The 25861-nt window shown below is 51.3% G+C and overlaps 1 protein-coding gene across 1 annotated transcript; it reads right to left on the bottom strand.

Moving 5' to 3' along the window:
• Positions 1 to 11058: 11058 nt before the first annotated feature.
• Positions 11059 to 24181, bottom strand: LSG1 (large 60S subunit nuclear export GTPase 1). The gene is made up of 14 exons (XM_083613014.1): positions 24032 to 24181; positions 22841 to 22967; positions 22641 to 22761; positions 21643 to 21729; positions 21231 to 21317; positions 20488 to 20548; positions 19451 to 19630; positions 18114 to 18527; positions 14809 to 14910; positions 14011 to 14178; positions 13472 to 13586; positions 12084 to 12163; positions 11724 to 11900; positions 11059 to 11486 (listed from the first exon to the last, which is right to left on the bottom strand). Exons 1-14 carry the CDS (start codon positions 24122 to 24124, stop codon positions 11316 to 11318), a joined length of 1983 nt encoding a protein of 660 aa, XP_083469140.1. The 5' UTR covers positions 24125 to 24181; the 3' UTR covers positions 11059 to 11315.
• Between the last annotated feature and the right edge of the window lie 1680 nt (positions 24182 to 25861).

The following is a 25861-nucleotide window of genomic DNA, read 5'->3' as shown; positions in this document are numbered from 1 at the left end:
ACCTGCCAGACAGGAAATAAACAAAGCGACAGGAGAAAACAACATGCAAATGTTCTGTTTTAGCCCGCCTTATCTGAGGGGTGGTCTTAGGTTACACCCCTTCTGTGATGAATGCATAATGTTTCTGGGGGTGGTCTTGATCTAGAGGATGGGAATTTCAAAAGTCTTTATAAGCCCTTGCACAGCATTTTTGGGGGGTCCTCTTCCTCTCCTGCGTGTGAGGGGAGTGCCCTGTTGCAACAGATCAATAAAGATCAAGCTTACTAGCTGCTTTGCTTCTCAATATTCTCTGGTTGGCCTCTGTTATTTTCTCCTACCAATAGGGAACCTATGTAAGGACTCTATATGGGCTCTTGGATACCCCATAAGGGAAAAGGGCATATTTTTATTTACTACAGCTCTCAGTCATGAGCCAGTGCATCCTCCATGTTCAGGAACAGCCTGTCCCTCTGCACACCAGCCGTGTGCGGGGCAAGCGCTGTGGCCTCGTCCGCCTTGCAGGCTCCCTGGAAGCATCAGGCAGCAGGCTGGAGGCGATAGGCTGATCCCACGCGAGTTCCCTGTGCTCTCCAAACATGGAGCTCCATGTGCAGCATCTGGTGAAGATTTGGGACGCCCGGCAGGAATCTTGGAAAGGGGACAGTGGGCTGGGAGGGCCTGCTGTGGTCTGACCCAGAAGAACGGACTGTCCTAGTGCTAAGCAGGTCACATAAACAGGTCCTTGCATAAGCAGTTTTATGGAGTAGATGAAAGGGATCACGGAATGCTTCCTTTCTCGCTGGCACAACAGCAACCATGGTACGCAGAATCGCAGAATAATGGATGCCAACCCCGGAGTCACGGAGTCCAACCAGCTTCCCGCCAGCTGCAAACTCCTGTCTCCATGGGGGGAGATCTCTGGGCTCTGAGGGTGGGCTGGCATTCCCTCTGCCAGGGCTCACCCAGTGGCAGATCTGCACCAACCCACCCAAATGCCCACCCAGCCCCTTGCTCAGCTGACAGGATAGTGTTGCAGGAATTTATGTATAGGTTGGGGGGGGTTGCCCCTCCAGCAGATACCATGCGCATGCAGCCCACTACCAAAACCAGCACCATCACGTTTGTGACTTTTGTGATTTGTCCCCACAAAACACTTTGTCACAGTTTCTTCCTATCTATTCAAAGGGCCTCTGCTGCACGACACCAAATGATAAATGTATCTCTGTACTGGCTCACTGGGAAAACTTCAGAAATTCCTATAGACATGTGAGCTCAGCTACTCAGCAGCCCCTCTACCTGAGTGATAATCCCTGGCCTCCTGATACCTGAGGGCCAGACAGGTAGCCATTCCAGAAATAACAAGCCCAGATGAAGACAAAAGGGTGTGATTACCTGGTAACTTGGCTGGGAAACAGGGAAATGTAAATGTCTCTTTTGTTACACTTGATGGGTGTTTGGTGGAGGGCAAGGGGAACCATGGGGCAGGGTCCAGGATGCTCAGATTACGGCCACCAGACCTCCCCTTTCATGATGTAACCATGATGTATGAGTGATGTAGTTTGGGGGGTGTAACATGGGGAGTAGCAGCTAATAAATGTTTGGGGGCTCTTTTGTTTGGGGCTTCCATCTTGCTTCGTCTTGCAGTGAGTTGGAGTCCTGTCGCGACAGTTTCAATAAAGAACCAAGCCTAATGGCTGCTGTTTTGTTCCAATTTTCCTGGTTGGTGTCCTTGCTTTTTTGTCCAAGGGAGCCCTCAGATTTCTCCATTAACAATAGAAACCCACACTATAAGAGACGCCTGACCATCCTCATCGGGCAGCCTGGGTTGTTATGGGGGGGGACCCAACTTATGGGGGGGCACCAGTCCCAAAGGCTTTCCGCCTTCTCCCACCATCAGCTCCTCTTGACCAGGTTAGCTCTCAGATCTCTCCTTGGGGCAAAACAGAATCCAGCCTGATGAATGGGAGCCGCTTCCCGTTAATCAGATGTCCTTGGCGTCGGAAGGAGGGCATCGCCCGTCTCACAAGGGCCTCCTTTCTTTCTGCCAAGGCTCCTGGGGCAGGCAGGTCGAGAGCAGCTCCATGAAAATAGCCGTTGGGTTCAGCAAGCCAATTCCGAGGGCAGCCAAGACAAAGCGGTCCATCCCATTCCCACTCTCCACCTTCAAATCTTGGACCGCACACTCTCAACACACGAGACCTGGCGGACGTCCAATGAAGCTGGATGTCAGGAGATTCAGGGAAGATAAAAGACAGGACTTTTCCACACAGCACGTAGTTTAACTGTGGGCACCAACTGGGATGGCATTAAAAGAGGATTAGACAGATTCCTGGAGGAAGAGAGGGCTACAGAGGGCTACTAGCCAGGATGGCTCTGCTCTGCCTGCCCAGTTGGAGGCAGCAAGGCTTCCAAAAAACAGTTGCTCTTGAGTTCAAATCCTGCTTGCTGGTCTCCCACAGGCCCCTGTGAGAACAGGATGCTGGACTTGCTCCAGATTAGCTTCCATGGACTGCAAGAAGATGAAACCTACACATTCTGAAGGAAATCAGCCCTGAGTGCTCACTGGAAGGACAGATCCTGAAGCTGAGGCTCCAAGACTTTGGCCACCTCCTGAGAAGAGAAGACTCCCTGGAAAAGACCTTGATGTTGGGGAAGATGGAGGGCACAAGGAGAAGGGGACGACAGAGGACGAGGTGGTGGGACAGTGTTCTTGAAGCTACCAACATGAGTTTGACCAAACTGCAGGAGGCAGTGGAAGACAGGAGGGCCTGGCATACTCTGGTCCAGGAGGTCAAAAAGAGTCGGACACGACTAAATGACTAAACAACAACAACTGAGACCAGGGTGAACACCAGTTGAAGATCAGGCACCTCCTCTTCCAGGGAACCTGATGCCCAGCAAGAAGAGACAACAGGCCCTCCTTTCTTCTCTCGTCCTGGGAATTCAGGCAAGGAGACAGGGATCACGTTCGCCTCTGGAGGCCTCCATTCAAACTTCACACTTGCCGAGAGATATCCTGGAAGATCTGGGCATTTTCCGAGTGTTACTGTTGGTTGTGAACTTAATTGTTTTAAGCAATCTCGTGCATAGGAGAGGGTGATATCTTAATCTTTTAAATAAAAAATACACAAATCCCTAAATCGGTATGAGAGCAAGGAAGGTAATGTGCAATTAAAACTGTGTAGGGAATTGATGTGCAGGTTAAGCAGCGGTGGAGAATTAATTTGCCTATTGAGCTGCTTAAGGCTGGATCCCTCCCGCTCGGCCTGCATCATTGCACCAGTTCCCTGGATGGACTCCTGTTCCCTGGAGCAAGACCTCCCCACCCTCCAGCTACTGCCTCCTCCTCCTGCCACCCCAGAGGTCTTCAAGAGAGTCATGTTTTCTCTCTGGCCTCTTGCCTGGCATCCCTCCAGGGACCCTTTAAAAAGCCCCGGGAAGGATTCCCCCAGGGGCATCCAAGTGCGCTGTGAGTGCCACCCCCAGCCCCCGGCAGGGCCTGCTTTCCATGGGGAGCTTCAATATTTACTCACATAGTTCTGGCCATTGACGTGTTACAACCAGCAAATCCAGGGTGGTTGTTTTCTTCCTTTTCCAGGACTGTTCTTTGCTTCCCCTCAAAGTCTTTCAGCGGCAAAGAGGAGTTGGACAAACGACGTCCTTGTTGCTGGGCTGCTAATTGATGTTCCAAACTCTCTGTGAAGGGGCTCCTTGATGCTGCCTTTTTCTCACAGAGAAATAAAAAGGGACCTCAGAACACAATAAAATCTCCCGCTGGGTCCGCAAGTGGTGCTTCTGCACCCGACCTTTCAGAATTAAAGTGGTGCTGCGTCCCAAGAGGGGTTTTCTCCTGAAAGTGAGAAGCAAACTTGGCTTGCGGGGGAAGGTGGGGTGAAATAGCAGCTGGAGGAGGGAACTCCGATTCCTCAGCTGCCTCTCCTGTCCCTTTGGTCTCCGCGCTGACCTGTCCTGCAAAGTTGAGGCTGGTGGGCTGAGGGCATCCTCTCTCGCTTCCGCCTCCTGCTCTCTTCTGGAGCACCAGTGGCAAGGAGGTCACCTTGGATCCTTTTCCCCCGGGGAACAAAGTGGGCAAACACAGCGGCCTTTGTTTCTCCAACCCGTTAGCCAGCCTGGTCCTCTTGCCTAGCCGAGAACGCACTTCCAATAACAAACAGGGCTTTCTTATTCTAAGCCACGTCTCCTTCCAAATGTCTTTGCAATGAAGGCGACTCCAAGCAGGGACGCATCTCACGCACGTTCCCTTGCGCTGTGGCCTGCAAACTACCCACCACGGACTTTTCCGCCTCGTGTGCCCAGCTACCAACTGGGCTGCTCCCTGCGCAGTTTGGCCCCAAGAGGGAAAGGGAGAAGGAGCCACAGCAAGCAGTGGGTTGGTTTTCTGCCAGTGCTGATGGACAGCTACTGCTCCCTTGCCCCGTGGCACAGGGATGGAAGCTGTGGGGGCACCAGCAGCAACGTGGCTGCTGCCTGCCCAAAGGCTCCGGAGGACAAGGAGGGCCCTACAGCAGCAGCAGCAGCTGGATCAGGCCCACCAGCTGCCTCTGGGCCCCTTGCAATTAACTGCCATTAATCCAGAATGCGGCAGCTAGATTGGGGACTGGGAGTGGCCGCCGAGACCATAAAACACCGATCCTGAAAGATCTTCATTGGCTCCCAGTACGTTTCCAAGCACAATTCAAAGTGTTGGTGCTGACCTTGAAAGCCCTAAACGGCCTCGGTCCAGTAGACCTGAAGGAGCGTCTCCACCCCCATCATTCTGCCCGGATGCTGAGGTCCAGCGCCAAGGGCCTTCTGGCAGGTCCCTCCCTGCGAGAAATGAGGTTACAGGGAACCAGACACAGGGCCTCCTCCACAGTGGCACCCACCCTGTGGAACATCCTCCCAGCAGATGTCCAGGCAATAAACAACTATTTTACTTTTAAAATACAACTGAAGGCAGCCCTGTTTAGGGAAGTTTTTAATGTCTGACGCTGTATTGTTTTTAATATTTGGTTGGAAGCTGCCCAGAGTGGGCGGGGTATATTATTATTATTATTATTATTATTATTATTATTATTATTATTATGTTGCTGTAGGTGTTCAGGGCCATGCCACTTCCCAGCCAGTGAGGCAGGCCATGGCACCTCGGAGCTCTCCCACCGCCTTGCCCACCGTCATTTCTGGCCTCCCCCGCCACCTGCCAACAGACTGATCCAGGAGCAGGCGAGAGACACACACTCTCACACTCTGCCATTGCTCCTCCTAAGCAGCTCTCAGTTCAGGATCCGGGCTTGGTTGAGGAACTGCCTGCTGTGTCTGAGCAGACCCTGCCCAAAGAAGCGGCAGCTGGAGGGAGGAGGAGGCGGAGGAGGAAGCCATGGCAAAGCGAAGAAGCCAGTGCCCTCAAGCCCTGGGCTCCCAAGGTGGCTCCCTCTTGCCACAGCCTCCAGGGCCCCAGCTGACCAAGGCTGTGAGGCTCTTGCATCCAAGGCAGGTCTCATGCTCAGTTGGGGGTGGGGGATGTGAAGTGTATTTTTAATCCCCTTTTAAAAAATAATCTGTAGGGGTTCATGTTTCACTCATTGATAACACACAGGTCCATGTATCCTTCAGAGAGAGCATGGCAGTGCCGGTTTCTGCATTTAGCAAGTGCCACAAGGGATCTGCCAGGATCTGGTGGATCCCTCCCCTTTGCCTGCCTTGCCCTGATGCAGAGCCAGCTTCTCTTGCAGTGGAGCAAATATCAGAGCTGGGGGGTCTCTCGCCCCATAGCGGAGTAGTTGATGGGGGAACCGGCTGCTGACAGACAGACAGAGTTGTATCTCTTTCTCCAAATTCAACACTGTTGATAACTTTGGGTTAGGAGAATTTGATCAAGTATTTTCCTTAGATTGTCTCCAGCTCCCAATTTGTTTTCACCCCACTGGACTTCAGGGACTCATCTATTCCTCCTCTCCTCTTGCTCAGGGAATTGGGGAACACCCGGCTGCTTCCTTGCCTATTTCTTTTTTCTGGGATCTCACAGGGACCCCGCACCCAAGGAGCACTGCCTCAGGATCCCAACAGCCTCTAGTCCCCACTGGACTCTGCAAAGGGCAAAGACAAGAGGGGGGGTGAGCATTGTCTCATGGAAAACATTATCTGGCTCCCAGGCCTGTATCTTATCAGGAGGGAAACAAACCACCCCACAAAGGGGAGACAAAAGGGGAGACAAAACGGACTGCAGCACAGCATGTGACTTCTCAGCAGCTGCCCCCCCCCAAGAACCGCTTATTGTCCTGGGCCATGTGCATCCCCTCCCCTGGGCAGGAGCCGTGTGGACTCTCAGAGAGGGCAAACCAGGGACCCCTCCCTTGGCTCCCTCGGCCCCATTGTCCAGTGGGCAGACACAATGGCCTGAGGCCACAGGCTTGGGGGGTGGTGAGTTATCACCAGCCTTGCAGAGCTGATAAGACCCCCCTCGAGATGCGGCTGGCCAGCCGTCAGATCGTAATCCTTCCAGGCTGTCCAGCGTCAAAAGGGGCCCTTCTGGACTGGGGAGGGGAACAGGGCCCCTTCTGGCCTCCCCCTGCAAGAGCAGCTGGCTGACTTGTCCACCTCCCCAATTGCACATCACAGGCACCAGCACACCCTGGGCCAGCTCTGCCCCCCCAAGCAAAGCTCCGTTTTGCCATTGCGCAGGAGTGGAGCTCTGCCCCAGCCAGGCTCCCCTGGAACAAACCAGTTTCTGCACATGCACACCCCCATTCAGGGGCAGAGGCTGCCTGGGGAGCCCCAGCTGGAAGAGGAGGTGGGGAGTGCGAGGGACAGGCCTTCATTGTGGATCCCCTGGATCTGCAGAAGGGGGCTTCAGAAACTTCTTCCCATCTCCAGTGGGAACATTCAGAGTCCAGGTCAGCAAGGAGGCACAGAGGCCTGTTCTTCAGGAGGTGAAATTCAAGCAGCAGCAAAAAAGCGAACACATGACCGAGACAGCACCCACAGGCTTCTGGTATCCAGATCAAGGAAACTAACAGTCACACCCCATTCTGTGGGGTGGAATATTGTGGCCAGTTCTGGGCACCACAATTTAAGGAGGAGGTTGACAAGTTGGAAGGTGTGCAGAGGGGGGCAACCAAGGTGATCTAGGAACTTGGTATGTTTAGTCTGGAAAAGAAGAAACTGAGAGGAGATAGAAGAGGCATCTTCAAATCTCTCAAGAGCTGTCACATGGAAGAGGGAGCAAGCTTGTTTTCTCCTGCTTCAAGTTACAAGAAGATTCCAACTAAACATCAGGAAGAACTTTCTGACAGGTAGGTAGCCGTGTTGGTCTGATGCAGTCGAAATAAATAAAAAAATTGTCCAGTAGCACCTTAGAGACCAACTAAGTTTTTTCTGGGTATAAACTTTCGTGTGCATGTATTATTTATTTATATGCACACGATAATAAATGCTGGAAATGTAATGAGACGGAAGGTACACCTTTGGTGGACATGCCCAAGGATTAAGACTTTCTGGGAGATGATTTATAATGAAATGAAAAAGGTATTTAAATATACCTTCCTGAAGAAACCAGAGGCCTTTCTCCTGGGCATGGTCGGCCAATTGGTGTTAAAGAAGGATAGAACTTTCTTTATGTATGCCACAACAGCAGCAAGAATACTTATTGCAAAGTACTGGAAGACACAAGATCTACCCACCCGGGAAGAATGGCAGATGAAGGTGATGGACTACATGGAATTGGCAGAAATGACCGGCAGAATCCGAGACCAGGGAGAAGAGTTGGTGGAAGAAGATTGGAAGAAATTTAAAGTTTATTTACAGAAATATTGCAAAATTAAGGAATGTTAGGAAGATGTTGGAATGAAGTTATGTGGTTTTAGCAGAAATGTTATAAAGGATTAAGAAAAAACAGACTGTTAATTGGTGAAAAGAGGGAAAGTAAAGTTACATTATAGTAAGATAAGGACAAAAATTGGAAAAGATGGAAAGGATTTGCTGAAATAGCTAACTGAACTAGAATACAAAAAAGGGAGGTGTGAGGAGGTCAAGGAAACAAGTGAATGAAAGATAAGTTATGGGAAGGTTTGTTGTGTCTTTTTTTAATTGTGTTTATTTTTCTGTTTTTTCTTTTTTTCTCTTTTTTTTCATTATTGTGATGTGATGTTTTGTTTTTGTTTAATATGGTGTTCTTTATTTTTCTTTTTGTAACCTTTAAACCTTTAATAAATATTATTTAAAAAAAAAAGCTTTCGTGTGCATGCACACTTCTTCAGATATGAAAGCTTATACAGTGGTACCTTGGGTTAAGAACTTAATTTGTTCTGGAGGTCTGTTCTTAACCTGAAACTGTTCTTAACCTGAAGCACCACTTTAGCTAATGGCACCTCCTGCTGCTGCCATGCGATTTTTGTTCTCATCCTGAAGCAAAGTTCTTAACCCAAGGTACTACTTCTGGGTTAGCAGAGTCGGTAACCTGAAGCGTCTGTAACCCAAGGTTCCACTGTACCCAGAACAAACTAATTTTTCTGACAGTAAGAGCTCTTCACCTGCGAAACAGTCTCCCTCTGGAGGTGGTGGACTCTCCTTCCTTGGAGGTGTTTAAGCTGAGGTTGGGTGGCCACCTGTCAGGGGTGCTTGAGCTGAGATTCCTGCATTGCTGGGGGCTGGACTAAATGACTCTGGGGGTCCCTTCCAACTCTACGATTGTATGACTAACAAAATGGATGCCACCCACCAAGCTGCTCTGTCCGTTTCACAGCCCCCAGGCGAAGCACAACGTGAAGACCCTGCTGAGCTGCAAGCAAAGTCCTCCCCCAAGGCCTCCCCCCCCTCGCCCCACAACCTGCGCCCCTTCCAGAGCGCCACCCACAGCTCCGCCACGGAGGCTGCCTTGCCTGGAGCCGCTGGCTGGATTGTGCGCTCCCTTATCGCAATAGGAAAAGCCAATTCAGGAGGAGAACTTCCTCTCTCCAGAGAGGCTCCCGGCTGCTCCATTGTCCACTGGCCCTTGCTGCTGCTGCTGCTGCTGCTGCAGCCGGAGGCACTGGCCGGGACATCCATCTCTGCTGTGCGACTGGAGGGGCCTCTTATCAGCCTGGCCTCCCAGGAGGGCATCCGGCAGGGATCAATGGGCTTCTCGCCCGCCCAGCTGCTGCGGGTGCAGAGGAGGAGGAGGAAGGGAGCGGACCTCCAAAAGAGCCCAGCAGCAGCAGCAGGATGGGGGCCAAGCAGGACCTCATCCAGTCCAGCCTCCAGTTACAGTGTCCAGGCAGACGCTCCCAAGGGGAAAAGCCCAGAACTGGAGCACAACAGGCTGCGATGGCGACTCCCAGAAGCCGGCCTACACTGGCACATCGTGGAAGGAGCACAGAGTCATCCTGGTAGCCGAGATTCTTGCACTGCAGGGGGTTGGACTAGATGACCCCTAGGACCCCCTCTACCATTCTAGGATACTATTCAATGATCCCTCAAGCAGCTCTGCTCAAGTGCTCCTCCTGCGCTGGGTGTCTGTTAACAGTCATAAAGGGGGGGTGGGTCTGGAAGCTAACAAAAAAAAAACCCCTAGAATCCCAGAATAACAAAAAAAACAACCCATCTTTTTACTCCAGATCAATTAATAGAAGTTAGCTTTGAGGCTCATTTGCAAAGCATTCCCGTAACACTGCAGATCTTTGTAGTTCTCTCCTGATTAATACCTAAATAAAGGTGCCCCCGTGTGGTGAAAAAGGAACAACCACAGATGCTTCCTAGTGGCTGGAATAAGCAGCCACAGTTTTTGCGGCAGAAATGTGATTTAGGCAAAGAATTGCCCACAAGTGAGAAATGGGAAGAGATTCCCAAGGTTGCTGTTAGATTGTTCTGTTTTTAAAAATGGAAGCATCAAATTCCCCACAGAACGCCCCCCCCTGGCACATGTTGAAAAGGGGGCGATGCTTCTCTGTCCCCCATCTCCTTGGGGCCCCCACCCTCTGCACGGCCACTCCCTCGCCTGCAGAAAAGTGCTTCTTAAAACTGCCCCCCAAATAGTCTGGCGTATGTAACCCCCTGGCGAGGGAGACCCAGAACCAGCTCCCTCCTCCACTCCCACTCAGACTGAACCTCCGGCTTCCCAGGACAAGCCCCCTGCCAGTCTTGCCTGCAAAGGCAACTGGGAGCAGCTCCTAAAAAAAACCCTGCTCGTTTGAAAAACGCAACACTCTTCCTCCTCCGATGGACCTCAGTAACGTGTCGCCACCACAACCACCCCACAAATTCCCTTAAGGCTGAAAAGGGAAAGGAACTGCCAGCAGCAGCAGCAGCAGCAGCAGCAACAACCCCTGATGCCCCTCCATATCCCATGCCAGGCAGCCAAGGAGAGGAGAACTCGCAGAAGGCATTTTCCCCCACTGCAAGGAAGGGGGCTTCCAAGGCGGGTTTGCAAGGCAGGTTTGCATCACTCTTCCTTTGCTGCTACCCAAAGCACCCATCATCCCAGAATTGCAGAGTGGGACCCCCAACGGCCATCTAGTCCAGCCTCCTGCAATGTAGGAACCCCAGCTAAAGAATCCCTGACAGATGGCCATCCCACTGCTGCTTTAAAACCCCCAAGGAAGGAGAGCCCCCCCCCCCCCCGAGGGAGACTGTTCTCCTGTTGAGCAGCTCTCACCGCCAGAAATTTCTTCTGGGTGTTTAGTGGGAATTTCCTTTTTTTGCCATTGGAATCCATTGGGAGAAAACCATCTGGCTCTGGAGGTGGCCCTCTCCCAGCTGGAGGGCCCAGGACCCCTGGCAGGTTGCAGAACAGCCTGGGGGGAAAGGCTGGGTGGCAGAGGGGGCCCTTTTCACAGGCCAAAAAGAAAGAACTTGAAGTCCTGCCCGGAAGCCAGGCGGGAATGGGCAGTGCCCAGAAAGGAGCCCTGTCAGGCTGGCAAAGCAGAATCAGAGCTTCCCTCTAAGAAGCCTTGGAACGGCCATTTGTCAAGGGTTCTGGAAACAGTGGCTGCGAGGGGGTCTGGTGCCATGGGGGGGGGAGGTGTCAGAAAGTGCACCTGAATGGTCAGGACAGGACAGGGTCACATCGTGATCCACCTGCCACACTTGCAGAAAGACAATGATGGCAAAGGTAAGAAAAATTTATTGCCAGCAAGTGGAGAACGGCCTCCTGCTCCAGGCTTGGGCCACGAGGTGAAGTGGTTGCCAAGCAGCTCCTCCTCCTCCTCTTCCAGGCGCTTTGACCAGAGAGCCTCTCCTTGGTCAGGCCCACCAAGGGACAGTCCCCTGCATGGGGAGGGGGGAGGCCAGCCCGTGGCACCTCTTCTTGCCTCTCTTCTCTGGTGGAGGTGAAATCCTGCCCAGAGAGGGGCAGAGGCGCAGAGTCAAGCCTCCAGGTGTTTCGTGATGCGGCGGATCTTCTCCTTCTTGTTCCTGTTGCCGTGCTTCTTCCAGGGTTTCCCTCCGGCGTCCTCGGCGCCGGTCGCGGAAGAGGGGCCTCCCGCTCGGTTGCCCATCAGGCACTGGCTGCCTCTGGTCAGGGCCCGGACGTTCTCCTGGGAGAAAGAGGCAGGCCGTGTCAGGGGGGAGCCTCCAGGTGACATGGGGGGGGGACAGGCCCACCTGGGGAGCCAAGAGGCCAGGTAGTGTGGGCAAAGAGGAAGGCAGGGGGCCGCCCAAGAGGCCAAGCAGGATTTGACCAGGTGCACTATATTTCACCCAAGCAGGCGTCGGAGCAGAGCGGGTGCCTGGTTTGTTCCCCGCCCCCCGCATGCATGCACACAGCCCCTGACCTGGTGGAAGAAGGCAGAGTCCACCACATTCTCGATCTGCTTTGCTCTGGGGCTCCTGCCAGGCAGCCCCCCGGCCTCACGCTGCCCGGCCTTGCTCTGCAAGGGGCATCTTTCGTGACACAACTGGAAGTCCTGGGGGTCAGTGCCAGGAGGCGGGTGGCAGTAGAGCAGCTTGCCCTGTGAGAAAATGGGCGGCGGGGGGAGAGGCAGGCAGCAGGAGAGGGAGAAATGAAAGTCAAGACATGGAGAAGGTAAGGATTCCGTCTCCCCACCAGGACACATTTATTGACTCCGTTTCCAGCACGCCCCCCTTCCTCCCTAGAGCCTTGAGGCGGGGGCTCAGGAGTCCCCAGCACTTACACTGACGTAGTCCTTCAGCACATAGCGGGCCGAGCGGGGCTGATCGGGCTGCCCATGATCCGTCATGAAGCCTCTCATGTCTTGGGCCAGGCGGAAGGAAGGGAGGAAAGAGACAAGGGACTTTTTAGCTTAGAGAAAAGGCAAGTATCGGGCGACATGATAGAAACCCACAAAATGAGGCATGGCATGCAGAACACAGAAAAGGTGTCTTCCCTCTCTCCTAACACTAGAACTCAGGGGCACCCCATGAAACTGAAAGGACCGTTCAGGACCGATAAAGCAATCTTCTTCACGCAGCGCAGAGTGAAACCCTGGAACTCTCTGCTGCAGGAGGCAGCGATGGCCACCCACTTGGACAGCTTTACAAGAGGATTCGATGAATTCATGGAGGAGACGCCGATCGAAGGCTCCTGGCCACAGCCATTATGTGCCACATCCACGGCTGAAGGCAGCCATGCTTCTGAATACCAGCTGCTGCTGCTGCTCCTGTGCTCACGTTCTGCTCCCTGACTCCCCATTGGGGGCATCTGGGTGGCCCCTGGGAGAAGAGGCTGCTGGGTGAGACAGGTCCCCTTGGGCCTGATCCAGCTGCAGGCTCTTCTGATGTTTGTATAGAGGGGACAGGACAGGCTGCCACAGAAATGAGCCGGAGCAGCTCTGGCAGACGAAGGGCTCTCTGTGCCAGGGGATTCTGTGCCAACACCTAAGCACTGCTGAAAAGGGTTCTCTTCCACCAGGCCTATGCAGGCAGCTGAGACATCCTGTTGTCCACTTTTAACTTTGTAATAATAATAATAATAATAATAATAATAATAATAATAATAATAATTTATACCCCACCCTCCCCAGCCAAGACTGGGCTCAGGGCAGCTAACACCAAATATAAAAACAATTGAATGAAATACAGCTTTAAAAACAAGATTAAAATACAACATTAAAACATTAACATGCAGCCTCATTTCAGTGCAAACTCAAATACTTTTTGGGGGATAAAATTGTCAAGTCATCACCAAAGCCAACTATCCAGACTGGTCCTACGTGGCCCAGAAAAAAGCCAGGGAAGTCCCCAAATAGGAGTTCCAACACAGAAGGAGAAAGGAAAGAGGAGGAGGGGATCAAGTTGATTCCAAGCCAAAGGAAAGGCCAGGCAGAACAACTCTGTCTTACAGGCCCAGCGGAAAGAAATCAGATCCTGCAGGGCCCTGGTCCCATGAGACAGACAGACAGGATCTTTAGTGTTCCGTTTTATGTTTTGTTGAGACAAAGCTATAGAGAAGTTACTTTTCTAAATCCATAATCAGGTCAGCCCTTCCTGGGCCAAAGGAGGAGCAGCCACTCGGAGGGAGCCGAAACCCCAGCGCACAGCCCCTCGCAGGGCGGCAACTCACATCCGTAGGCCGTCAGCAGCTCCTCGGACGTGGGCGGCCGATCGGGCGGCTCGTCCTCTCGAGGCCGGATGATGTTGATCCCGTAGGTGGCTTCCAGGACCGGCCGGGGGATACGCTGGCAGACGTGAGCCAGTGAAGGAGCAAGCGGTGGGGAGGGGGGAGAAGGGTGCCCAAAGCGAGACCAGGCCCCCCACCTTGGCAGCTGCCCGCCTCACCTCCCAAGACAGCTCTTTTCCTTGCAGTTGAGGCTGCCTCTCTCTTCCCTGCCCCTCTGCTGCATCTGGAGGGGCGCTTTCCTGAACCAACAGCGAATCAGGAGATGCCCTGTCTTTGTGAGGGGGAGCAGGTGCAGCTGCCCTTGAACCCTGCCCTTCCTGGCAAAGCTACCCAAAGGCAACTGAGGGGAACTCAAGGCGACTAGAAAGCCCCCACCCCAATATGGCCAACTCCTGTCTGGGGCAGGGCTGAAGCCGAGGACCCCTGGCCAGCCTTGGCTGCTCTGCAGATGGAGAACTGAGTTTATCCCCACCCACCCCCACCCCCCAGAAAAAAGCAAAGGATATGAGAGAGACGGGGGGAACGTGGTCCCTCATCTGGTCAATGGGCAAGATCCCGCTGCAGATCATTTCCGCCTTGGTGGAGACGAAGGAGGGCATCACCAGGCCAGGGCAGTCGCAGAGGCAGAGGGCCGGATCCACGTACAGCGTCTACAGGGGGGTGGGAACAGCAGAGGCGCTCAGCTCCGGCTCCCCTCAGGTACCAGCCCCCTAGAGCCCAGAGCAGGCAGCTATGGAGGACCAGCACCAAGAAGGGCGAGAGCAGCTGGGGCTGCCGGAAGCTCCTGGCCCGACTCCCATGCTGCGCCCGCCACTCCCTGGAGGCTCTCCTTGGCCTCCCCTCCAGCTCCTGCTCTGCTTCCGTAAGGTAAAATCAGAAACTGGAAGGTGCCTTGGCAGCAAGCAAGGAGGAGGGCAAGGCCAGGATGAGAGGCCGGCAGGACGCAGTACCCCTTGCAGGAGGGGGCACAAGCGCAGGAGTCCAGGAGGAAGGCAAGAGCAGAGACTCTGGGGCCCACCCCACCCCCACCCACTGCCCTCCTAACCTGCTCCTAGGAGACGGGGAGGTCTATGGGGCTGGGGCCACGTCCACTCTGCCACAGCTGGAATTTTCCCAAAGGCAAGGGAGCTGCCCTGGCAGGTGCAGAGAACTTCCTCCCATGGAAGCAGGGGGCCCTGCAGGACTGATCCAGCCCTCACCCCCGCCCCTCTCGGCCTGGCAGCAGCAGCAGCAGCAGCAGCAGCAGCCATACCGCCGACAGCCGGTCAGCCAGGCAGTACCTGGAAGTGCTTGGTGTGCCCTGGCGTGGCCGACACAGAGACCTTCTTTTTGCCCAGGATGGTGTTGATGGTCGAACTCTTCCCAACGTTGGGGTAGCCCACCTAGGGAGAAAAGGGAGGCAGTCATATTAACCCCCAGGTACTTCACTTTCTTAACCAATGTTAAACCTGTCTCCTTCTGGAACCTCGCTTTTTCAGTCACTGTTAGATTTTTCTCTAGCACCTTAGTTTTCAGCTTGTTCAACTTGAAACCCGCAACCTGGCCAAATTCTTGAATTAATTGTAATACTCTTTTGGTACTGGATTCTGGCTCCTGTAATGTTAAGACCAAATCATCAGCGAATGCTTTCAATTTATACTGTTTGGCTCTGACTTGTATACCCTTTACCAATTGATCCCTTCTAATCATATTGAGCAAAACCTCCAGCACCGATATGAAAAGCAATGGGGAGATTGGGCAACCTTGTCGTGTTCCTTTCTCAATCTTAAATTCTTCTGAAATCACATTGTTCACAATTAATTTTGCTTTTTGTTCTGAATAGATTGCACCTATACCGTTTTCAAAACCTTGGCCTACCCCCATTCCCTGTAAATTTTTCTTCATAAAGCTCCAATAAATATTATCAAAGGCTTTCTCCGCGTCCACAAATATCAAAACTGCTTTAGTATTAATGTTCACTTGTAATTTTTCTAAAATATTAATTATATTCCTTGCTGTAATATAAGCTTCTTTCCACGACTCTGGAACCTTTTCCCCCTCCAATATGACTGCCAAGAATGTGAATTTATTCAAAGATAATTATGAAAAATGTTGGATGGAAGTGAAAAGGGATCTAGAAATATGGTCAAATCTGAAGTTATCATTGTTAGGCCGAATTGCTGCGATAAAGATGAATGTATTGCCAAGGATGTTGTACTTGTTTCAAACATTGCAAATTTTGGACAAGATGGACTGTTTCAAGAAGTGGCAGAGAGACATTTCTAGATTTGTCTGGCAGGGCAAGAAACCCCGAATAAAATTTAAGATCTTAACTGATGCTAAAGAAAGAGGTGGATTTGCCCTGCCAGACCTGAAGCTTTACTATGAATCAGCCGCTTTTTGCTGGCTGAGAGAATGGCTGCTTCTTGAGAACACGGACATTTTGGATTTGGAAGGTTTTAATAATGTTTTTGGGTGGCATGCATACTTGTGGTATGACAAGGTCAAAGCGCATAAATCGTTTAAAAACCATATTGTCAGGAAAGCACTGTTTAATGTGTGGATAAGATATAAGGATTTGCTTGAAAACAAAACCCCAAGGTGGTTGTCACCAATGGAAGCTAAGCCTCTGAAAAAACTCAATATGGAGGCAAATTGGCCGAAGTATTGGGAAATTTTGGAACAAGAAGGAGACAGATTAAAACTGCAGAGCTTTGACAAATTAAAAAACAAAGTACGAGACTGGCTTCACTATTATCAAATAAGGGAGCTATATAATTTGGACAAAAAAATTGGTTTCCAGGTGGAAAAATCAAAATTGGAAACAGAATTGTTAGAACCTAAAACTAAGAACCTGTCAAGAATGTATAACTTGCTGTTGAAATGGAATACACAGGATGAAATGGTTAAATCTGTTATGATTAAATGGGCACAGGATGTTGGACACAACATTATGTTTGCTGACTGGGATCAGTTTGGGACCACAGGTATGAAGTTTACGGCATGTAATGCCTTAAGAGAGAATATTATGAAAATGATTTACAGGTGGTACATGACACCAGTCAAGCTTGCAAAAATTTATCACCCGCCCGATAATAAATGTTGGAAATGTAAAGAGATTGAAGGCACCTTTTTTCACCTTTGGAGGACATGCCCAAAGATTAAGACCTTCTGGGAGATGATTTATAATGAAATGAAAAAGGTATTTAAATATACCTTCCAGAAGAAACCAGAGGCCTTTCTCTTGGGCATGGTCGGCCAGTTGGTGTTAAAGGAGGATAGAACTTTCTTTATGTGGATTTAAGGCTGTGTGGAGATAAACTTTCGAACCAAAGCAATCTTTCAAGATGAACCTGGAAAGCTAAGAGTTTTGGAATGATGCAGTTAAAAATGCCGTCGCCATTTTGGGAGGCATTGTTGGAGCTCTTGGGTCTGGGAGGAGAAAGAGAGAAATAGAGTTGTTTACATATCGTGGATCAACTTCTCGGTGGGACTTAAGAGCGACAAATGCCAAATTTATGATGGAAAGAGCGATGTTATCTACGAAGGAGATATATGGAAACCATCTGGACTTAGTGGAGGAACGGGAAATCCACACAGGATTATTATTTTGCTTATCGGCTTAAGGAGACTAACAGAAGAGATCGTAAAGGAAAAATAGAAATTATATGAACAAGATATGATGTGGAAACACCAAGATAAGACTGGATAGAATTATGAATTTTGTTTGGACTGATTGGGACTGATTTGGACATTAACGCAGTAATAAGAAGATGATCTGAATCCCCCTTTGGATCTTGAAGTATGGGTTCCCCCAACAAAATTTAAAAATTTGGCTTTGTAATTTGGAATTTATGTGATGTGATTTAATTTGATGTGATTGGCCAGTTAATAAAAATTATTTTTTTTAAAAAAAAGCTTTCTTTATGTATGCCACAACAGCAGCAAGAATACTTATCGCAAGGTACTGGAAAACACAAGATCTACCCACCCGGGAAGAATGGCAGATGAAGGTGATGGACTACTGGCTGAGATGACTGGCAGAATCCGAGACCAAGGAGAAGAGTCGGTGGAAGAAAAGTGGAAGAAATTTAAAGTCTATCTACAGAAATATTGTAAAATTAAGGAATGTTAGAAAGATGTTGGAATTAAACCATGTGGTTTTAGCAGAAAAGATATAAAGGATTAAGCAAAGATGAATTGTTAATGGGTGAAAATGTAAAGTTACAATACATTAAGATAAAATATTAAGATAAAAGCAAAAAGGGTAAGGATTTGCTGAAACAACTACTGAACTAGAATACAAAAAAGGGAGGTGTGAGGCGGTCAGGGAAACAAGCAAATGAAAGATATGATATGGAAAGACTGATTTGTTTTTAATTGTTTTTTATTTTTCTGTATTTTGTATTTTTTGTTCTTTTTTACTTTTTCTTTTCTTTTTTCTATTTTTGTATTTTTTTTGCAACTTTAATAAATTTTATTCAAAAAAAAAAAGAGAGAAGGGAGGAAGCGGCTGGCACAGAGGCAGGCCTGGCGCACCGGCTCCTCCCTGCCGCGCCAGAGGAGGGACAAGCAGCCCTGCTCCAAGTCGGTCCCCCCAACTCACCAGCCCAACAGTGACTTCGCCTTCCCTGACTTTCCTCCCGGAGTGAACCGTCCTCAGGATCTCCAGGAGTTCCTCCTTTTGCACTAAGCGGCTGCTGTTCCTGAGCGGCAGGCCCTGAGGGGGTCCTGCTGCCCTCTGGATCTGGGGGGAATCAGTCCTGCTCTGCCCCACGGACCCAACAGGGGCTCTGCTCTCCTCATCTTCAGAGCAGGTCAGCCAGGCGTCCTCCTCCTCCTCTTCCGCACAGTCCTCATAGACGTCGCTGCCTTCCTCTTCGCTGCTGCTGGGCTCTTTGTTCCCAGGAGGCCACGAGAGAGCGCCAGGTCCCCTTTCCACGTGGCGGCTTGAGGTCTGCATCTCCTCCTCACTGGAATGGTCCTGGTCCAGGCCTGGCTCTTGCGCAGCTTCTGACCCCTGAGCAAATGGGACAGAATTCAGGGCAGGTGCCTCTGCCTGCAGGCTCAGCAGAACACAGCCAAACACTGGTTTTCATTAAACAAGTCTGGAATCTACCTCTTGCAGCGGCAGCAAAAAGGCTGGCTATCAGAATTAAACACTTAGAATGTAGAAGCACGAAACACAGAATGGCTGTTACCCGGAAGGTGGAGCTGGCTTGCCTCCTGCTGCTCCAGAGGGTGGGACCCAAATCAATGGATTCAAATGGCAAGAAAGGAGATTCCGACTCAACGTCAGGAAGAACCTTCTGGTGTTAAGAGCCATTTGACAGTGGAACAGTCTCCCTGGGGAGGTGGCGGACTTTCCTCCACTGGAGGTTTTCAAGCAGAGCTGAGGTGCCCATCTGTCAGGGGTGCTTCAGCTGAGATTTCTGCATTGCAGGGGTCAGAACAGGACGGTTCCTGGGATCCCTCTCTTCCAACTCTCTGATTCTACGCAATACCAACTAATGCCTGCCTGATCACCTCCCTCTGGAGACCAAAGGAAAATCCACAGGTACATGAAGCCCAACTTGGAAAGGAGAAGAACGGGGACTAGAGCCACCTCCCCCATCCTGGCGTCCTCCAGATCTTCTGGCTGCTGGGCTGGAGGCCGACTGTGACAGAACCAGCTCACTGCTTATGCCCCGTGGAGGTTAAAGTGGAAGGCTGAGCTTCTCTTGTGTTGCAGGACGTCTAGGGAGCTTTCTAAGAGCCTGAGCACCTCTCTTCCAGAGAAAGTGTTTTGATCCTGGGAGTATTTGCAAGGAAAGTATCCTGCATGCCCAGGGGCAGGAAGGTTCTTTAGAAAAAGGAACGTTCTGAAAAGCCGAAGCATTGAGCGCGGCCCCTGTGGAAGCTGCTCCCTCCGCCCCGGCCGCCTGCCCCCGAGGCGTCTGCTACCTGAGAGCTGTCCTCTGCCAGGCGCCTGGCCTCCTCCAGGGCAGACCAGAAGACCACGCGGACCCCTTCGTCCTGGAAGAAGCGGGCCCAGGCGCAGCGCTGCTCCTCACTCAGCAGGTCGGCCTTGTTGAGCAGGAGGAGGTTCTCCTTCTCGGGGCTGATCTCTTTGGCGTAGCATTCCTGGGCAGAGAGGCAAGGCGGGGAGGCAGCAGAATCACCCTCCAGACTCAGTGAAGAAAGGCAGAGAGCATCCCCCCCCTTTGCCCTATGGGCGACCTCCGTCCCGGGGGCTTCCTGAGGCCTCCCTGCATGGCCAAGCCCCACCTCCCCACACTCCACAACTGGGCCCATGGGAGATGCAGGGAATGCCCCTGCAGAGTGGCAGGCCAAAGCGGCTGGCTGGGGATCCTTGGGACGTCCGGCGATTGACAGGTGGGCCCCTCTGTCCACCCTGGAGGGTGCGTTGTGTTTGGAAGAGTCTCCTTTCCTGGGGTGGGAAGAGGGGCTGGACTAGATGGACCTCTCAGGTCCAGAATGCTCACCTTTCCCTACCCCCAGGTGCTGGGGAAGGGCAGGAGCTCAGAGGCAGAGCACTGGCTTTGCAACCCAGGTCCCAACCATCTCCTTCAGTATAAGGACTGGGACTGCCCCGACTGGAAGCCTGGAGAGCCACTGCTGCCAGCCAGTGTAGACACTAGATGGACCAAGGGTCTCACCCAGGGTAAAGCAGCCTCCTGTGCTCCTGAAGAGTCTGGGCAGAGTCTGGGTTTGCTTGGCACACAGCAACACAGGAAGCTGCCTTATCGTGAGTCACACCCCTGGTCCATCTAACTTAGTATTGCCCGCACTGACTGGCAGCAGCGGCTCTCCAGGCTACCAGGCAAGGGACTCTCTCCCAGCCCTCCCGGAAGATGCCATCGGCGATCTAACCTGGGAGCTGCAGCACAGAGCAAGGAGCCAACTGAGCAGAGAACAGGACAACCCCCCACCCCCACCAGCTGCCCAGTAAATCCCGCTCCCCGGCTCGCTTCACCTACCAGATCGCGGCATCGGAAGAGAAGGGGGTTTCTGGCATCCACAATCTGAACCACAATATCACTGCAAGAGGAAAGGGAAGGGGCGGCTGCTTCACTGGCCACTAGCTCCCCCCTCGCCTCAATCAGGGAGGAGCAGCCCAGGTTGGAGAAACAACCATAGCAATAGCATGTAGCTATTCAGATGGGGGAATCCCAGCTCCAGCAATTCAGGCACTTTCACACTGTAACCGTTTTAGTCAATTCTCCAACTTATTTCATTCAAACATTAACCACACTGCTGAATTTATCTTAATGCTGCCAGCGTCTTTAGCTGTGCACAGCTATTTTCCAAGTACTCAGCAAAGATTTGCCACTCTTCTTTAAAGAGATGTTCTTCTTGCTCTCTTATTCTATATTTTAAACCTGCTCATTCTGCAAATTCTAGCATCTCAAGCTGCCAGTCCTCCGTATTTGGGACCTCCCTCACTTTCCACCTTTGGGCTAACAAAACTTGAGCCGCCATTGTTGCATACATAAATATTTTTTTCTGACGCCTGGGAACTTCAGTCTGAACTATTCATAACAGAAAAGCCTCTGGACTTTTTGGGAATGCTGTTTTAAACATGCTTTTCAACTCATTATAAATCACTTCCCAATATTCTTTAACCTTTTTCCATGTCTCTGGAACAGGATCCTAACCCATTCCCACCACCAGCAAGTGGCTTCCAAGCGAGGGAGAGCCACAGGGCAAGGGCCAGCTTTACCTTCTTTCAAGGACTCGCCACAGCTGGCGCCAAAAATCCAAATTCCGCTCAAATGGGGTCAAAATGAGCTTCTGTTCTTCCTCCAGCCTGGAATGAAAGGCGGGAAAGGAGGAAGCAGGAGAGTGTTAGAGGCCAGGATGATTCCACAGGTCAGAGGCTTCTAATCCAGACTAACAGCTTTCTAACTGAGGCAACAGCATTCGAGAGGGAGGCATACTGAACCGTCTGTTGAGTATTGCCGTTGCCCCAGTCGGCTTCTTGATCCCTGCCCACACTGGCGCATGGCTCCACCCTGTGAAAATCCTCCACAGAAAGAAACCTGAGATGTTGTGCTCCCAGGTGGTGTCAGGGGAAATGCAAGCCCCCAGAGGCCGAGGCCCCGCAAGACGAAGCAGCAGCAGGGGGCACTTACCTGGCGAGCCGCCTCCTCCACTCCAGGAAGCTGTCTCTTTCTGCCTGGTTCAGCATCTCAGGACTCGTCCGCTTGTCCCAACGTGGCCTGCTCTCACCAGACACAGGGCAAGTCATCAGCAAAGGCAGATTATGGGGGTTTTATTAGTATGGGGTGGTGGAGGGATAGAGATTTCATGCTTTGCAGGGCTTGCCTCCCAGCGGATATCAGGATAGTGGAATTCCACGTTACCATAAATTCTTGCTTCCCTAAAGCATCTGCTTTAGTTTGTTTCAGGACAGCAGCACACACACCCTAGTTTGGTGGTCTGTGTTAGGCTCCAGACACAATATTCTTTGTGTATTTTTACTTTTGCTTTTATATTTAGCCAACTGCTCTCCACAGAACTATCATGTTCACTCTCCCAGAAGTCTGTACAGGTCCATGTTTTCAGGACCCATCTTATATTTCTATAGTTTTAAGTTGTTTTTAATATTGTTTATAAAGCTGTACCCCACCCTGCAACCAAAGAGTGAAGGGTTGGTAATAAACAAACAAATGATAATTAAGTCACTCTTTCCTTGTTTCCCTTTCTATTGCATCCATTCTTTTTGATCAAGTCACAGGATTCAATTCCTACATCCCAATCACAGGAGTCATCCCACCAAGTCTGAGCTTAGCTTAGCAAGCCACATTTTACTTTCTTGTAGTAAGTGTTCAAACTCATATTTTCCATACTCTGCTCATCAGCACAGACATATCAAAAGCTATGAATATTATGTTCTCTTTTACAGCTTTGACCGCAAACACCATTTTCAAACCAGAGAGATCTCTTGCCATTACAACCACACTACAGGTTGTGTCTCTCTGGTTCTTGGACTTTCCACTCTCATGTTTTATGTGGCACAGAAATGCTACTAAACCGGCAGCACCCTCAGGATGCAAATAACACAGGGGATGTGGGTGGCAGCACAGAACGTGAAAGGTCACCAGCACCCTGAACTCTGCGACAGACTCACCTTCTCGGGATGCACAAGAAGCGCTTGTTCTGCTCATGCAACTCCTGGATCTTCCGGGTCTCTTCCGGTGTCAACAAACCAGTCCGAGCCTCAGGAGGAACAATCTTGATGTTCAGCTTCTCTGCAGAGCAACAGAAGCTGTCAAGAGCAGCAAAAGTGTCAGGATTTGGAACACAGGAACATCCTTGCCAAGGACTCACCTGCCACAAATTCGGTTCCTGCCAGCTCAGCAGTAGCCAAGAACTCCTCCAGCGAGTTCTGCTCAGTGACGGACTGAAGGTTTAGCCGTCCCCAGTCATACCCGTCGTTCAATTCGCTGGTGTGCAGCTGTGAGGGAAGAGCAGAGCATTTGAACCCCCTCGCCAGGCCAGCTGCAGGGCCCACCTAGGCCAGCATCATGTTTCCAGAAGCACCTGGCCAGATGTTTCCAGGAAGCTTCTGGGCAGGGCAAGACGGCTACCTCCACCTGTTCTCCAGTGCTGGGTAGCCAATGGCAGACTGCCTTGGCACAAGGAGGTTCTGCTTTAGCTGCTTTCCAGACACGGGAAGCTGCCCCCCACTGAGAAGGGCTGGCAGCAGCAGCAGATCTCCAGTGTTTCAGATGGGGGGGGCAGGTGATTCCCCACCCTGCCTGGAGATGCTGCCGGGGGCTGAGCCTAGGGCGGTCTGCATGCAGAGCCTTGGAAGCCCACGTGGCCCAGGAGCAGAGAAGGGGGGTCTGGGAGTGGCAGGGGGTGAGGGGGGCAAGCAGGGCTGGCATCCCCACCACCTCCTCCTCAAGCCTCCACTCCTCATGGCTGAGCTGCAGGGAGCAGGAGGAAGGGAAGAGAAAGTGTGTGGGGGGGGAGAGAGAGACTTTCTCTTTTTCATGCTTTATTAGTTGAAACATTGTATAAAAGAAATAAGCAGTAATTGTTAAAAACAAAATAAAGAATACCAAATAAACAATCATTTGTTCCTAAATTGATACTGTATTTGCTTTGTACATCATTCTGCAGCTATTTCTGACATGACCTCTGATCTTCCCATTATGTTCTCCAATTGGATTTCTTGAATACACACCTCACTTTATTTCCCCCATATTATTTAACTTACTTCATATTTTATAAAATTATCCTATTTGCATACAGAAGCCCAATCAATACCTGCCAACCGATTAACGTTTTGACAATGTTCTTTTACACAGACTTTGCACAGACTTTGTCTTTCTCAGGCTCCTAGTGCAGGGGAGCTTCCGGGGAGGTGGACGAGCCTCCCTGCTCAGGCGCAGTCTACCTCTGCCGCAGCCCGACCCAGGGCGGCCTCAGCCCACCTCGCAGGGAGTCACAGACCCTCCAGAGCTGGAAAGGGTCCCCCAGAGCCATCTAGTCGAGCCCCCTCCCGCCACTCACCCATCCCTCTGCCGCCCGGCGGCCCCCGCGGCCCCCGCTGCGCTCCCGCATGAGCGCCCGGCCCAGCCCCGCCGCCGCCTTCTTCTTCCCCATGATGCCGCCTCTGCTCGGGGCCCCGTGGGCCACCAACCGGAAGGGGACTGCGATTGGCGGGACTCCTTCCGCGTCACGTGGCCGGGCTGAGCCAGTAGGAGGGCGCGGCCGGGCGCGTCGCGGAGGAGGCTCCGGCGGGAACCTCTGGCGGCGACCTGCGGTTCCGGGCGGCTTCCTCCGCGCGCCGCCAGGGGGCGCCCGAGCCGCGGGGAAAAGGCGGCGGGGAGGGCGAGGGGCACGTGACCTTGCCTGGTCGGGGCCGAGTCGCCTAGTGGGAAGGGAAGGGAGCCCGGGGGCATCTAGTCCAGCCCCGGCAAGGCGGGACAGAGTCCAGCCCCTCCCCTGTCCCGCATCCCACTAGACCACTCAGCCTCTTTTCCAGCAGGGGCCGGTCCACTGTCCCGCAGACCTTGCGGGGGCCGGACTAGATTTTGAAAAGAAAAAATATGAGCGAATTCCTGTGCCCCACAAATAACCCAGAGGTGCAGTTGAAATCAAAGCACACATTCTTTTTTTTTTTTAATAAATTTTTATTGATTTTCCAAAATAAATTGAGACACTTCACAACTAACAATACATAAACAAACAAACATATAAACACGTATAATTTCATAACCTTTTTTTCTTAAACCTTATTTCAACGACTTCCCCATACCTCCCTTTCCTGCATCCCTATTTTAAACTTTTTCAGCAACCCCTAATTTCAATTACTTATGATTCAATTTCTTTGATCCTTTTCCTCTTACCCAATCATTTATCGCTGCAATTCTGTTTTACATTACCCATGACATTTTAGCACTCATTAATTTTACAACAGTTCTTAAGATAAACTTTAAATTTCTTCCAATCTTCTTCCACCGTCTCTTTTCCTTGGTCGCGGATTCTGCCAGTCATCTCCGCCAGTCCCATATAGTCTATCACCTTCGTCTGCCCAAAGCACACATTCTACTCATGTAAAAACACACTGATTCCTGGACCGTCTGCGGGCTGGATTTAGAAGGCGATTGGGCCGCATCCGGCCCCCGGGCCTTAGGTTGCCTAACCCTGCTCTTGGGCTTGCTGATTGAAAGGTCGGCGGTTCGAATCCCCGCAACGGGGTGAGCTCCCATTGCTCGGTCCCAGCTCCTGCCCAACCAGCAGTTCGAAAGCATGTAAAAGTGCAAGTAGATAAATAGGTACCGCTCCGGCGGGAAGGTAAACGACGTTTCCGTGCGCTGCTCTGGTTTGCCAGAAGTGGCTTAGTCATGCTGGCCACATGACCTGGAAGCTGTACGCCGCCTCCCTCGGCCAATAAAGCGAGATGAGCGCCGCAACCCCAGAGTTGTCTGTGACCGGCCTTAACTGTCCAGGGGTACCTTTACTTTTACTGACCTATGCTCTAGAGCAGGAGAAAAGCTTGCTCCCTCCTCCATGTAGCAGCCCTTGAGATATTTGAAGATGGATATCTTATCTCCTCTCAGTCTCCTCTTTTTCACGCTAAACATATCCAGCTCCTTCAATCATTCTTCATAAAAGTTTCCAGACCCTGGATCATGTTGTTTGCCCTCCTCTGAACATGTTCCAGTTTATGAACATCCTTCTTAAATTGTGGTGCCCAGAACTGAGCAGTGTTTAAAGTATGGTCTGGCCAAGGCAGAATAGAGTGGGACTATGACTTCCCTTGATCTAGACACTATAATTATAATTATAATTATTATAATTATTAATTATTTTTATTATTATCTGTTCCCTGCCCAT

Source organism: Podarcis filfolensis (genome assembly GCF_964270895.1).
Source record: "Podarcis filfolensis genome assembly, chromosome: 5".
Taxonomy (NCBI): Eukaryota; Metazoa; Chordata; class Lepidosauria; order Squamata; family Lacertidae; genus Podarcis; species Podarcis filfolensis.
This window is presented reverse-complemented; position numbering and strand designations above follow the sequence as displayed.

Bases quoted from the DNA above. Each gene is read 5' to 3' on its own strand.
- LSG1 (XM_083613014.1), bottom strand. From the start codon at position 24,124: ATGGGGAAGAAGAAGGCGGCGGCGGGGCTGGGCCGGGCGCTCATGCGG. The intron at 19,631-20,487 runs GTAGGTGAAGCG...CTCTCTGCCCAG, and splicing joins TCTTCCGATGCCGCGATCTG to GAATGCTACGCCAAAGAGAT. The intron at 14,179-14,808 runs GTACTGCCTGGC...ACCCCCCTGTAG, and splicing joins GGCACACCAAGCACTTCCAG to ACGCTGTACGTGGATCCGGC.